Source organism: Pithys albifrons, chromosome 10 (genome assembly GCF_047495875.1).
Source record: "Pithys albifrons albifrons isolate INPA30051 chromosome 10, PitAlb_v1, whole genome shotgun sequence".
Lineage (NCBI taxonomy): Eukaryota > Metazoa > Chordata > Aves > Passeriformes > Thamnophilidae > Pithys > Pithys albifrons.
The window spans coordinates 23,908,594-23,923,753 of record NC_092467.1 but is presented as its reverse complement, the minus strand read 5'-3'; the positions used below and the strand labels follow the sequence as shown (position 1 = coordinate 23,923,753).

The following is a 15,160-nucleotide window of genomic DNA, read 5'->3' as shown; positions in this document are numbered from 1 at the left end:
ATAGATAAAACCAACGTTCCAGACAGACAGACAATAACTCTTCTGTTTGTTTTTTTTCTTTTTCCAGAACTGCTTAATAAAACATGATGAGAATGGATACTCAGCAATAGTGGGAGACTTTGGTTTGGCAGAGAAAATTCCTGATCACAGGTACGTGAACTAAAGAGTGGGAGTTGCAATGCGAGTGCAGGTCAGAAGCTCCAGTGAGCCACATCCCTGAGGCTGTTACTGCATTCTGATACAGAGTTTGCAAAAAGTATCCTCAGTCTTCAGTCTAGAACTACAGGCTGGATGTCCAAAATGTTCCAGCCTTAATGCTGTCCATTTTGATATTTAGTGATGACATTTATTCTTCAAAAATGCACCAGTGAGTAGATGATTTACCCCACCTTTTCAGTAGATCTTTTAAGCAGGTACTTGGGAATTTTGGGTTTAAAAAAAAACTACAAGGAAGCAAACACAAAAATGCTGTCCAGCCTTCTGGATTGGGATGATTTTGTAATAAATGTCATTTACTGATTTCAGTACAACTTTAGCTTCTTTCCATTTTCATAAGCAATATTTAGAGGCAATCTAGGATTCTCTTTATCTTCTGGGTCAGTTGTTAAGATGGAGGTTTATAACAAAGAGTAAAACAAAATTAAGTATAAAATTAATGTCTAACAGTAGTTCACCATTTTACTTTCTCTAGGATGAAATTATAATCTTAACTCATTTGGGGAATGCACAGGTCACTGTCACAGGCTGTTGTCACAATTGGAAATAGTCCTTTTGTCATCCCTCTGTTAGATCAAGGACAAGGATTTCATTGTTCTCTCTGTATATTGACTTGTGTATTTCAGAGTTCTCTGACAGTGAAATGTGCTGTCAGATTTTCTCCAGTGTGTGCTTCGGAGTAAAATAAGTAAAAGCCTTCCAGTTCTTTTGACTGCAAAGAGAACAATAAAAATTGATCTATGCACAGTTTTTAGACTGCACGTATTCTAAAATCATATCTTGGGAAGTCTGAAGGCTTGGGTTAATGTTGGTGAAATATTGATCTAAAAGCTTAACAAGGTCTTAATTTTCAAACTACTGATAAGAACATCCCAAGTGTATCTTGTAGCTCCTCTGGGGCTCCTGTGAGGTGCTGAAAGCTTCAGCTGTATTCAAATGAATCCGTCACAAAATCAGGAAGGCTTGACAGGTCCCTTAAGTTGTTCTTAATAACCAGTTTTGAGATGCCCTGAAAACTGAGAGTACAGTAACAGCTAAAGTTAAAGCAGCTTGAGACTAAAACAAGCAACTTAATTTGCTACATCAGGCACCATTTCAGTTTGATCTAGTCTTACCTCCCTTTTGAAAGGCAGCTTTGTTGTTTCCAGTTTGCTGATACCAAGTCATGCTATCTTGAAGCCTTTATTTTTTAATTGGTATTCCCTCAAGGTCAGCTGGGTGACAGGTTGGAGGTCTTTCTTGAGGCCCCACTATTTAGCCATATGGAAACTTCAGGTTTTTCAAATTGGATCTATTCTGATTACTTTTAGCTTTTACCTATTAAAGGATTTGTCTGGTCAATCCTGTTTGTTTTTATTTATTTTTAATTCCATTTGCAAACAGGCCTTGCTGACTTCATCCAGAGCTGCTTATCAGTGTACATGTAGGGATGGATACCTGCATGTCTTGTTGGATGAATAAAGAACTTAGCATCTAGCCTGAAACTGATGCCCATGAATCTTTCTATGTATACATGGAGCCAACTCTGCCAGGAGTTTGGAAATAAAAACAATTGGACAGCTGTGACCTTAAAATAAAACTTTTTTCTCAAAGTGGCCAGGCACTTAAAAACTAGAAACAAAATGTGAGTAGTTGATTGGGAAAGTTGGTGGCAATGCTTGAGCATTTAATTAATGGTTCTTCCCTATCTCTTTCCACCCCCCTCTTCCCATTCCCTCCATCTATCCCTTATCTATATAGTGAGAAGTTACCAGTGGTGGGTTCACCCTTCTGGATGGCACCAGAAGTTCTCAGAGATGAACCCTACAATGAAAAGGTAGGTACATGATATAAGGGTTAGTTGTCAGATGTTTCTCTTCAGTAGCTGTATGCAGGATTTAGAATTTCTTTAATAATAATAATAAATCTATTGTTATTTTCACTCGTGACATTTCTGTATTCAGACAAAGGGAGAGTGAGAGTAGAATAGCTAATATTTTTAATTTGTGGTGTGTAATCTTATATGGAAATAGAATTAGCTTTAGGATTGTTTTCTGTTACGGTATTTCCATTCTGAAACACTCCACATGCTGAAATATAGTAATGGCTTGTTAACTAACATAATTTCTTGTAACCAAATCTCATGAGAAAAGTAGTGAAGTTGCTTCCCATATACTAGTGAAATAAATTTAGATACAAGTCTGTATGTAAATTTGTACAATTATGTGTGTGTGGGTATATATATCAATATCTGTATCTATGTATCTGTCTCAGACCCCAGCATTTCTTAAGGTAAGATACTTTGGTAAGATAAAAATATTCTCCAGAGGTATTTCTAAGCTTTCCTGTTTGTGTCATTTGGAAATGTTTCTTTCAGAGGAGGACTAGACCACACTGGATGTTAGAAACAGTATTTTCAACCAAGCTCTTCTTTACACAAGATTTTTCTCTCCATCACTTCAGCCCTGGCAGTGCAGCTTTTCTGTGATAAAGCCCACATTCTGTACCTCTTTTATAGCTAGTAGTCAATAATCTATTTAATTGGTGGTACTTTTAACTTGGAGGAAATCAGTAGCTACCTCAGTAATTAATGTAATAATTACCACTTCAAAGCTTTTTAAAACGTTACAATTGACCCAAATTAATAATAAAACACCCAAATTGATAGTGCCACATTCTTCACTAACCCTGGAGCATGAAGGACTACAGGGGAAGAGGTCTCATGCCTCATCAGTATGAAAGGTGACACATAAGCCAGGCTGATATGTAAGGGATGAGGGATACAAAATTCTGCTCTGCAGACTTGTATTCCATGTTTTCCTAAATTTTAGTACATGAAAAATTTAGGTGGGTGGAAATCAGAGGAACTGTGCAGCTCCAGGGGTAGTCAGGTAAGTGATTACTAAGTGTCATGGAAATTGAGGCTGATGCACAGTGCTGCTAGGTAACTAAAGCTTTGTGAAGACACTCTTTTCTCCAGAGGTACTGAACCCTGAGAAGAGAAAAATGTAACTTTTCTTAAAAACAGTATTAATGTTCTGTGTAAGCTTTGATCATGTGTATTCTAAACCCATTTTTGTAACCTTGATGATATATAGGCATGTCACGTTTTGGCTAATTGTTCCCATCTGTAGGACATCAAATGCAACTTCACCATTCTTTATGCAAGGAAAGATTCTTTTGTTTTGCTTTGTTTTTACACTGCTAAATGAAGAGTGGTTTGGTGTTTTTTCTTTTTTTATTAAAGAGTTTTAAAGTTATCATTGCTATTTGTGCAACAGGAGTGCTTTACTGTGAACAGGTGTTTCTTCACGTGTTAAATGTTAGCTGTAATGCAGTTGCTTAAGTGTTTTATGGCTGTGATGTCAGTTTGGTTGTTCCATGATAGCCATTTGGGGTAAGGAGAGACTCAGTGGCAGATAAGAACGCTGAGTATTCACAGCTGAACCATGTGTCTATTAATTTTTTCTCTCTCAGGCAGATGTGTTCTCCTATGGTATAATTCTGTGTGAGATTATAGCAAGAATACAGGCAGATCCAGACTATCTCCCTCGCACAGAGGTAAGTGGTTACATTTATATCATTGGTGGGAGGTGGTGAGTCTGCCATGATAATGGCTTGGCCTTTAGAACTTCTGGCACTGCTGCCAAAGATAGGATGAATAGGTGTTACATTAAAAACAAAAGGGCTTTTGTTCTATCTGCTGTTATTGTAGGAAGCTCCATTGAAGACACTTTCCCAGAGACTTCGTGCAGCTGCAGTCCTCATGGGAATTCTTTTCTGCCCCTAACTGGCAGAGCACTGCAGTGCAAACTCTTCCTTCTGTGGAGTGCTGGCTCACGTAGACTTCTTGCCAGGTTCAGAACAGAGCACTTCTGGCACACTGCAGTCCTGGCTTGTGAAAGAGGCAGGACCTGGGTTAACAGCAGCTCAGATAAGCTCATGGACTCTCTTAAGCACTGTGGATCTGAGCTGCAATCAACTAATCAAAGATACTTATTACATTCTTAGATTGCCTTTTGGTTGAGTCCCATCTGCAAGGCAGCTTTTGGCCCTCTTGGGGGGGCTCTTCCAAATTGTCTGGTTCTGAAAATGCAAAATTGCTTAGGTCTCAAACTGCAGTAAATAAGAGATTCTTTTGCTTCCCTGTCCTGCAGGTTCTATAGATATGCACTTAAGGAACTGGATAACTTGTATTACCAGTCTCCCATCCACAGAAAAATTAACCATTTTGACTGACACATTTCCATCATAATGAAATTTGTAGCAGGCTGTTAATTTGCACTGTGAAAGTCACTATAGTGAAAGATCATAGTATAAGATATTGTTTCCAGATGCACACTGGCAACATTTCAACTGCAATCCATTGCAGTTGAATCCAAGGAAGAAGGATGGGCTTTGAAGTCAGCCCATTCTCTTACAGGTATCCTGTATCAGTAATCCCCACTGGGAATGCTGCAGCTCAGAGCATGCATAAAGTTTTCTTAAAATTGTCTGCACGTGGCTGTTGAGAGGGTGTTCATGGCTATTCCTGATAACTCCACATAGAGATCCCCTAAAAAGAAGATGCTTTGGGCCAGATAGCAGACCTCGTTTATATCTCTGTGTTGTGTTTTTGTTTGTACAGAATTTTGGATTAGATTATGATTCCTTCCAGCACATGGTGGGAGACTGTCCTCCTGACTTCCTCCAGCTGGCCTTCAACTGCTGTAACGTGAGTATCTTACTTGAAGGGGAGAGGCCTAAACTGGAGTTCTCTAAATCTCTCTGGCTTTTGAAGACAGAGCTTAAAGCATTTACAAAAGAGGCTTGAAGAGCCTACCTATAAAAGCAGTGCCTTCTGGTAACCTCGGAAGTCCCTTGCAGTTTTTATACTCCTTCCCTTCCCCTTGCAAAAAGGTGTATCTTCTGCTTTTGCAATTCTGTGTTCTGTCATGCCAAACAAACAGGTCTGGCACATTGAATAGCTTCTTGCAGGCTGCTCAGGCTGATCATAACCAGTTGGATGCTATTGAAACTGGGTAACCCTTGGGCTGACAAAGTCCATCTGTACAGACTTGCTGAGCTGTGAAGAAAGGATTCTGAGCTGCTCTCACAAACAGAGGGGACAAACAAGTCAAATGCAGGCATTAAACTACTCCAAAGTGTCTAAATGCTGCCTTTTGGAAAAGGGGTTTAATCCAAATCCTTAGCCTGTGTCATAAAACCTAAACTTGGACTCAATTCCTCTAAGGTTATGGATAAATGAGTTGTATAGAGAAAGTTTTCTGGCAACCATTCAAGTAAAATTATGATAGTTACTGCTGGATATCTTCATGGCTTCTCAGTGTGAAAATTCCAAGGAAGTAGATCTCTCTGGCTGGTTATTCCATAACAGAGTTGCTGGTATCACTGTATAATAAGCTGGTTTATATAAAGTAAGAGAACCTGAGCTTCCTCCAGATTCAGCTGAACTTGAGAATTTCAAGTTTGCACAACTTAGGTTGAGGCAATTCCTGAAAAATATTTTTCACAAAACTTTGCCCGGGACTCACAATAAAGCCATCCTGGGACCAATACCAGCACTGTGTCCTAGTGAGTGCTTTTGAGACAAGTCTCATCTCTTCATGTTCTTGATGCTTATTTTTGAACTGAGCTCTCTGTACTTTGTATTAGTGCAAATGCACATCTTCAAGCAGAGTGCAGTATGAAGGTGAGACTGGGGGGATGACTGCTGCTCTTGGCACCAGATGGCATAATTTAATTCTTAAAATGTTTGTGGAACTTACTGTGGACAAGCTACTTCACTCTCCTGATTTCACCTTAGTACAGCAGAACTTGCTTCACCAGGACAGTGGTACATCTGACTCATGTTTATGAAGTGTTTTGATTACATAAGCACTAAAGGGTTTGGCTAGAGGTAGAATTTGACTTTGGAAATATCAGCTCCCACCTGTAGACTCCATAAATGGTACTGCATCCAAACACATTGTGCATGATTCAAAGCAATTTTTGAGCACAGAAATTCAGAGTAAAACTGCTCCTGAAGGAAGGGGCAGTGACCTTATCTTCTCATGTAAGAATTGGTGTGCTCACAGAAGAAGGATTTTCTCCTACTGATTATTGTCAAATACTGCTTCTTGTGTAATAAATGTCCTTTCCTCGAATTGAAATGGAAATTACTGTCTTGTGATCAAGCCATTAATATGCTGATTTCAGCATGGGGCATGCTGGAATTCACATACCACTCACCTAGTAGAAGGAAAAAGGGGATAAACAGATAAAGCTTTCTTATATTTTCCTAAGCATGCTGTGCTTCAGTAATAGGTGATCACTGTGATAATTTGCTCTTAGTCATGGAGGTGTTTGTAGCTTTTTATTAGTAGGCAGCAAAAAGTAAACTGTATAGCCCAGGGGATTAGCTGAACTAATGTACAAAGTCCTGGGTTTTCTACAGCTAAGAAACATGTTTTAGGGCGTGTAGGAAAAACAGTAAAAACTGACATATATGAATAGTGGATTAAGACTTCTTTAATTTGCTGTTATAAAGTGTAGGATTTTTTAAATAAGTACCTGCAAGGAAGGTTCTCTGACAACTATAAGCTTACTTGTGTGAATACTTAATAAACATAATCATAAATGATCATGCAAAAAGTTTACCAGCACAAGCTGAGTTGTGGGCAACAGCTACCTTGAGGAAGAATCTTCTATTCCATTTGAGCAGAATCTGGACTGCTCAGGGATGGAAGAGACAAATGTTGCTCTGAGTAACTTTTCCATTGCTGCTCTTGTCCTGGATCTTACCTAGCACAAATTAAAATAGCCAGAGAGTGCCTTTGACTTCCTCTAACTTCTCATAGTTTGCAACAGCTCCTTAAGCTTCCCAAATTAATAAGTTTGTCAGAGTACAGTGTGTGCTTCCGTGTTGCCCCTGCCCTACTCTTTCAGTGAAATAAGGAAAGCAGAAAAATGTCTTCCAATGCCAGGAAATTCCAGCTGCCACATTAGAACGACTTTCTTGCTGCTCTTGAGCTCTTCAAGTGCAATTTGTTTGGTTGGTTTTTATTACTGTACATGTGAATTTTTAGCCCTTTACCCTGTGCTGCTGGAAGCTGTTCAGGCATTGCTGATCATACCAGAAAGATCCATCTTGCAGGACCTGCAGGGCAGTATGAGGGAGGTCTGTGGGGTTTGTTGTGTATAAAGCACCACTGTTCCCATTGTAGAGGTGAGATCTGCCTGGGCTTGCCCACTCTGAAAAAGCATTTAAAAGGCTGGAAACAGAAATCAGGTCAAGCAGAATCTTTTTTATGACTGTAATGAGGTTAATTTTCAGCTGCTGTAGATACTGGTACTTACAGTAGTTAAACCTCTAACATATATACTGGATCAGTGTTCAAAATTATGAAATCCCTTCCAAGTTACTACTTAAATTAAGCTGCTTGACTTGTTTAGTGTTGTACTTTGTTTAGAGTTTCATTTTTGCTAGAGTGAATAATTTAATGTATACCAAGAAATTCAAACTGATACATACTGATGACCAGTAGGAATATTTTACCTGAATTGTTTTCTAATATATTACTTGGTCAAATTACATAACCAGTCTTGCCTCCTTATAAGACAGACCAGTACACCAAGTAATAAGGTTGATTAACAGATGGAAAGATACAACATTTTCAGTAATGCCATTTAGGCAGGTTTTAATTAAAGCCCCAAGGAAATGATGTAAGAATTACAAACTTTCAGAGAGTAACATAGCCATTCTCTGTGTAATCCTTTTGAAATAATGTTGGTACATATTCTCTGTCTAACCAGAGTCCAGAAAGAAATCTTGAACTATACAAGCTGTTTTAAACAAACAAAGCCCCATCACAAGCGGTGAATTTGAAACATTCCCACCTTTTCAATTTAAAAGTCATCCTCTTCATAGAATGTTTGCAACCTGATAAGTAAATGTGAGAGGTATAACAGACAGAATACTATTTTTCCCCTTTTCAGCTTTTTGTAAGGGTAACACACTTAAAACAGAATTGCATTTCATTTCTGCAGATCGTCCCTCTCTCTGTCCACTGTGTAAGCAGAACAGCATGGACAAACCCCCATGAACTAACTTGATTTGTGTGCGTTCACAGATGGATCCGAAGCTGCGTCCTTCATTTGCTGATATTGTCAAAACACTGGAGGGGATGTTAAACCGCCTGAGAACTGAGGACTCTGAGAGAGAGAGAAAGTTCTTGAACCTTGACAACAGTGAAAGAAAACCAAAAGGTAAGTGTCCGTATTGTACACACATTGCTGCACACTAATAACAAGAGGCTATAGTGCTTCCTATGTTGAAACCTGGGATTTCAGCTATATATAGCATTATTTACACCTTATGAACAATTTTACTTGAACCTTGAAATTGATTCTGAAACAGTGCTATGTACCTTGTACTGCAGAATGTCCTGTGGGCTAAAACCAGATAACTATTTCTTAAAGTGCCTCGAAAGATTTTGCCCACAAGCTCTTGAGGGGAAATTTAGGGTTCATTTGGGAATGGTTTTGTAAGTTGCTAATAGTATATGAAAATCCATCAACTTTTTATTTATCTCCTGCCCTACGTAGCACATCTACATAATTTGTTTGGTGTATGTCAGAAGCTTCTTAAATTCCTTCAGGAGGAAGAGCACAGAAGATGTAAGAGTATTACAAAGGACCTAGAAATACTCTGAAAGATGGGAAAAGATGAATCCCAGGTCTGCTTGGGAATGTTGGCCTTGAAAGGTTTTCTCTAAAGCTGTCTGGTGCCACCTGGTGTGGGGAGCAAACTCCTGTAGCTTGGGCCGTATTCTGACTTGGGTGTTTTTTATGTTAGCACACTTCTGGCATTGGAAACTTAAGAGTACAGTAAAAATAGTTTCTCATATTGTGTATATATCTAAATATGCAACATATATACATACCCATCAATCTGTAATATGGTTATGGATTTAAGTAATTATTCTCTATGTCAAACCACATAGTGTTAATGCATGTGGTGGTTCTCCTGCACCTGGAAAGCATCTCAAAGAGGTGTAACTTAAAAAGGAAAACTTTTGTTTGTTTAGATTTTTGGTTTGATTTGTGCTGTTTGTGTTTTGTTGGGGTTTTTTTCCATACTTGTCATTCTGCCCTTGGAGGAAATGTACAAAACAAGTACTTCTTGAAGTGTTACATGCTGTTCTTTGAGTTGTATAATCTCTCCTACATGGAATGACTGCAGTCTAAACTGTGGCAGTATTTAAAGGGGAAAGTGAAAATCCATATGGGCTTATTCTGGAAATGGTAATCAAAAGGAGATATCACTTCTTTACATCCATTTGTTATTACACTAACACGGCACCTTGAGAGCAAGTGGCAGATGCATGTTCCAAACACTCAAAGAGTTAGCACCTACCATTTTCCCAACCTGTTCAAGTGATACAGCTTTATTTATTATATATGTGTATGTGCAAATACACATGCATATGGACAACTTCAAAACTTCTATTAATTAGGCTCAAACAGTCATATATCCCTAGTTTTGTACTGGATAATATACTGGGATGGAATTATTTAAAATCTGCATGGTACTAGGAGGGGCATTTATTTTGGTCTTAGACTTTTCCCACCAGGGTGACAAAGTTCCAGTTCCTTTGGTAACTATGTTTGGTACTTGTTCTCTTTTATTATGGTCAGTATCACCAACAGATCTTGGGCAGCCTCTGCTGGGAACCAGGACAATAAATCTAGAAACGTGCAAATTGTTCTTCTCTAACACCCTGTGCCATCTCTGCTGTGGCAACCAGGAGGTTTGAAGGGACTCTAAAATGCATTGAGGGGAAGAAAATGGTGTCCTTATGTTTGTGCAGGAACTCATAAAGAAGGAGCAGACGTGCTTTTAGAAGATAGTTGGGAACATCAGAAATGCAGCTTTTTTCTTTACAGTTGTCATGAAGGTTCTGTGAGTGAGCAAACACAAAGCTATATGTAGAGCTTCTCTAAGCTAAGAGTATTTTTTTTTCTACTCAGGATCAATGGAAAAAGGACCAGGAGTAAAACGTTTGAGTTCCTTGGATGATAAGATCCCTCCCAAGTCACCCCGTCCACGTCGGAATATCTGGCTGTCACGCAGCCAGTCGGATATCTTCTCCCGAAAACCTTCCAGGAAGATAAATGTGCAGGACCCCTACTATACACCAAACAAAGGGTTAGGCCGGAAAGTTAATCCCTTCAGTGCCCGGGAGGACCTCAAGGGGGGGAAAATCAAATTCTTTGACATGCCAAGCAAGTCAGTGATTTCCCTCGTGTTTGACTTGTACTCTCCAGAGGCAGGTGGAGGCCTGAAAGCCAGCCAGTCCCACTTCCGGCAGGCATACAGCACAGACTGGCAAGAATTTCCCCTCCTTCCTGGGAGGAGATGCAGATCACTTCCACTCTCCCCTGAATTAGCACACAAGGAATATGGCCTGTTTGGAGGACTGTCTTCAACTGTTGGCAGGTGTGACCCAGCCCAGCTTGGTGCAGAGGTTCGTCAAAAACTCCTGAGTAGCAGTAAATATGGTGTGTCAGAGATTCCCCCCTTCCACACCAAGCCTCACAGACCAGAATTTCTTCTTGCACCAGGACAAGAAGAGGATATGGACTGTTCAGATGGGGCAGTGGCCCAGGAGGAAAATGGGTTTTGCCTTGTTGAGAATATGTGTGGAACTCCAGCATGTAACCAACCATTAGTGCTGGCCCCATCTGAGCCACTATCTTACAAAAAGCTCCCAGTTGAGAATTCAGTGAACTCTGAGGGACATGGCTCCTCACAAGTGTTTGCAGGTTGTCTCCCTTCTGAAGAGATGGAGGTAGAAGATGATCTACTGAAAATTGCTCTATTGGAGTCTACAAAGCCTCTGTTCAGTGTTAGTCCTTCCGCCGAGCTGAAGAGAGAGGCGTGGCCCTTCAGGGAGCAAGATGGGGACAGTCCTGCCCTGTTGCCTCAGACCTCCTCCAACATCTCAGCAAGTGGTAGCACAGAGTCAACTTGTGACATATGAAGAGAGGGCTCAAACCGAACATGTTCTTGAGGAAACAGTTGTTCCCAGTTGCTTAAACTCTGTTTTTCTACAGAGCTGGGCTTCACATTTGAAAGATACTCAGCAGATGGTGGAAGCTGCCTGTCAAACAGATTGCTGCAGACAGTGTTTGGAGAGACTGATTATTTTATAAAATTTTATTTCAAACTGTGCTTATTCCTGTTCCTGATTTGCATTAGGAGGGGCAACTACTCTGGCCAGAATGGCCATGTGAGCCCCACAGCCTTTCCAAGAGGCAGCAGCCAGAGCAGGCACATTTTGACCTGGATTTCCAGCATGGAGCATTTCAGGGCCTGAAGCTCCATGTAGAGTAGAAAGAATGACCCTTAGGTTTTCCCTCTCCTCTGACTGACCAGCTGCTCTAAGCCACTGCAGATTTTTCATTAACATTCTGCAGCAGTGCACGTGAGTCAGAGCCTCTCTTTTAGAAACAGGCACAGAGGTCTCTCAGAGCTATGTTGAGCAGATAGGAATGCTGTCTGGTTCCAGAGCTGCTGTGGATGCTGTTGCAGCATTAAACAAGCTCTTCTTTCAAAAGCAGCAAAAACAAAACCCCTCATGCTGTCACAATCTGCAGGCTGAGTCACATGACAAGTACTTTGCAATTAACAAGAAGAATCTGTTCCCTGGTGGTTTTTTCCGCTTGGGATTTGGTAATGGTGTTTAATACACAACTGCAGGGAAGCTCTCTTCCTTGTACAGCTCTTCATGTACCTCAGCCCAAATGTGGAGGAAGATTTGACCAGGGCACAGAGTGCCATATTCCAGGCATTGTGATTTCTGGGCTTCTGAAGAAACTGCCCCTGAAAGTAACAGTTTACTGAAGCTTTTATTTTTGGGGAGCAGGGAGGTGTTCTTACCTCTGAAAGGCTGAATGAACGTCATGATATTTTTCTGAGGAATAGTTAAATACAATAGATACATCACAATTGACTATTACCACTAAGCTAGAAGGGTCACATTCACCTCCCTCTCTGGTCTGACATCCCATCTCCCTGATTTCACTGCAATAATGATGTCTTCTCACTTAAAACCAGCTGCTTGACAGAGGACAGGGATCCCCTGCTCAGGGGAAGTTGCCAGCAGTGTTGTGGCCACTCAAGTGCTCTTAGAGAGGATGACTCACAGGAGGGCTTTCAGTTATCAAACTAAAGAAAATCAGCTTGTCCAAAAGGAACTTTTTTTGTCCTCTAGAGAAAGAAGCTGCTGTGTTTATTGGCTTCTCCCATCACTGAATAGGATGATCTTTTTTTTATTATTTTTTTACTTCCCTCCACCAGCAGGCACATGTAAAAGAACCAGCAACATGAGCTTTAATGCTGCTTGCTGGAACCAGCATGAGTGATCCCTACTGTGGGATGTGATGCATGGGAAGGCTTGTTCTGTGACATTTGTACAACATATCCTGCCCTTTTGCATCATCATCGTCCTGACAATATGGGATTTTATTTTATGGGAGTTCTTTTAACCTATATTATCATTCCTAAGTGAGGTGTGTATTGCGTGCCTGCTGGGCAGATGGTGATGCAGCGGAGTCCAGAATTTCATCCAGGTAGCCTGTTACACCCTCTTCCTGCTCTCTTGTAAGGATGGATAATATAAGCTACTCTCTGATGGAAGCCAGAGTGTTTCTACTCTTCACCCATCTCAAAGAAAGGATGGAGAAAGCCTTAGTTATTTCTTGGCTGAGATGTGGATCTTTCTGGAGATGTAGGTAATTATTCCATGAGTTACAGTTATGACTCCCCCTTGTGGCAGTGCATGTTAACCTGAGCAGTTCTCCGTTTGCAGTGGCTGCGATGAATTAAATGAGAAACCTGCTGTTGCTGAGTTACTTGGCGCAGTCCATGCCAGATTAGGCAGCTGTTGGCAGTTTGAAAGAGAAAATGCCTGTGCTCACTAAGATTGCCCCTTTTGGCCCACACCACTCTGCCTCTTGAAGGTGCTGATCTGTAGAGCAGTCTGTCTTCTGTATATGTCTCTAGAGTACAGAGCAGCTTGTGTGGCTGGCACTGTGTTGTAACTTCCTTTGATGACAGAGAAACAACAGAAATCAGTTGCCAGAGTTGCCTGCCTTATGCCTGCTTGCTTTTTCTTTTTTTTTTAATACTTTTATCTTTGATACAATGTAATATTCTAGGAGAGAAACCATCAGCACCAGCTTCTGTTGTCACAAGATGCATTTTAAGGTGCGTGACTTCAGACAAACAAGCAATAAGGAGGAGTTTACTTTTGAATCACCAGGCTGAGGGAAGCTGTCCAGCATCCCAGAGCAGCCTGAGGCCTCATCAGAGAGCACACGCACACCTCTGGCTGCCCCGTGGCTCCCACTGGCCCTGGCTGGCAGCTGACACCTCATCACGAAGCCTCTTGCCCTCTCTGGCACCCACTGCAGAGCTTGTGTAGTCAGGCTTGGAGTACCTCTGCGGCACCCATCGCAGTGTCCTCAGCTGTTTGCTTACACCACTGTCCCTTACAAGGTTTCCCTCCCTTGAACAGCTCTTAAAAAGCAGCATGGCTAAAATTTTATTTTCTTAAACGTCCGCTCTAAGCACAAGCAGCTCACATGCATTGGGCTTGTCTGTCAGCCTTTCTGGCCCCTTGCACTGAGGTGATGTCAGAAAGAGAAATGCCAAGGAATAGCAGCCCAGGCTTTTCCTGGATTCTTGGTCTGCAGGGGAAGAGGCATGTGTATGAAACTTGTAAAAAATCATTTTAAAAATAGCAAAGTGGTTGCTGAAACAGTGTTTCCAAGGGTCTGGATGCAGTTGGAACTGCATCTCATCTCTTTCGTTGCGTAAAGCTGAATCTAGGCTGTACCTAGTAACTACTACTATGTTTTCTGCCTGCCTGAGGTTGCTTTTCTACAGGGGGCTGTTTTCTGACAGCTACTGTTGGACATGAATTTCGACATATGGTCAGCAAACTCCTTGTTTTACAGTGATGTGACAAAGTTTTATTGTGATTGGATTTTACTATGATTTTGACTTTATGGGAGCAGTTCTTGCTCTCTAAAAATACTTTCTACACATTGCTACACATCTCCCTGAAGAGATCAAAGATGGTTTTTAATTCACTTTAAGTCTTTCTATATTGAATTCATTTAAATGTCTGTTATAAGCTATTTTTGTTGTGGTTGCAGGTTGATAAAATGCAGCCAAGAGAATGCATGTGAATTGCTGCCCTTCAAAAGCAGTGCAGCCAAGGGGCTGTAGCAACTCGTACTTGTTGGAGAGGCATTGATGTATTATGTGTAACAGAACATTGGTATTTTTGCCAGTACAACTAAAGACACTTGAATAATTCCTGTTTGCACTTAATGCTATTGTTTATATTGCATGTCACTACATTTCTATGCAAAACAAATAACCTTTTTTTTGGGAGGAGGGGCAGCCAGATATTTGATTAAGTTTAAAGATCTTTGCGAGATGATCTATTTTCGTATTTATGAAGGAGTTTTACGTCTTAATATTTTGCAGTCTGTAAATAGCTCAACTTGTAATTAAGGCTTAGGAAGAAGTTTGTAGCCTGTGTATAATAGTAAGTTAACACTGCCAGAAAAGAAATCTTTGCGAAACAACTTTTCTAATATTGCGGATATTTATGAATATGTAAAGAAAGCACGTCTTGTTTTTATGTTGATTGACCTTCTACTTTTTTGAACTATAGAAATGGTGTATGTTTTATTGGAACTGCAATAAGAAGTAACCAAAGATGAATCCAATTAAATATTTTCATAATTTTTTTCTTGGTCAGGTTTTGTAAACTTTCCCAACTTGCTTTCAAAATAAAAATGAAATCGAGGCCTGAGTCTTGTGATTAAGAGGACAATTCTAGGTTAAAAAGGCTGGCTCAGATGCTTACATAAGCTACGACTGCCATTAATACCTGGCTTGATTGTA

At 40.5% G+C, this 15,160-nt stretch overlaps 1 protein-coding gene across 1 annotated transcript in view; it reads left to right on the top strand.

The window, feature by feature from the left end:
* The window catches only part of TESK2 (testis associated actin remodelling kinase 2), a 75,986-nt gene extending 60,924 nt beyond the window's left edge, over positions 1-15,062 (top strand). The window contains exons 6-11 of the mRNA XM_071565821.1: positions 68-150; positions 1,957-2,032; positions 3,673-3,756; positions 4,823-4,909; positions 8,307-8,442; positions 10,207-15,062. Of these exons, the coding sequence (XP_071421922.1) occupies positions 68-150; positions 1,957-2,032; positions 3,673-3,756; positions 4,823-4,909; positions 8,307-8,442; positions 10,207-11,219 (1,479 nt within the window). The 3' untranslated portion in view covers positions 11,220-15,062. The remainder of the gene's footprint in view (positions 1-67; positions 151-1,956; positions 2,033-3,672; positions 3,757-4,822; positions 4,910-8,306; positions 8,443-10,206) is intronic.
* Positions 15,063-15,160: the final 98 nt, after the last annotated feature.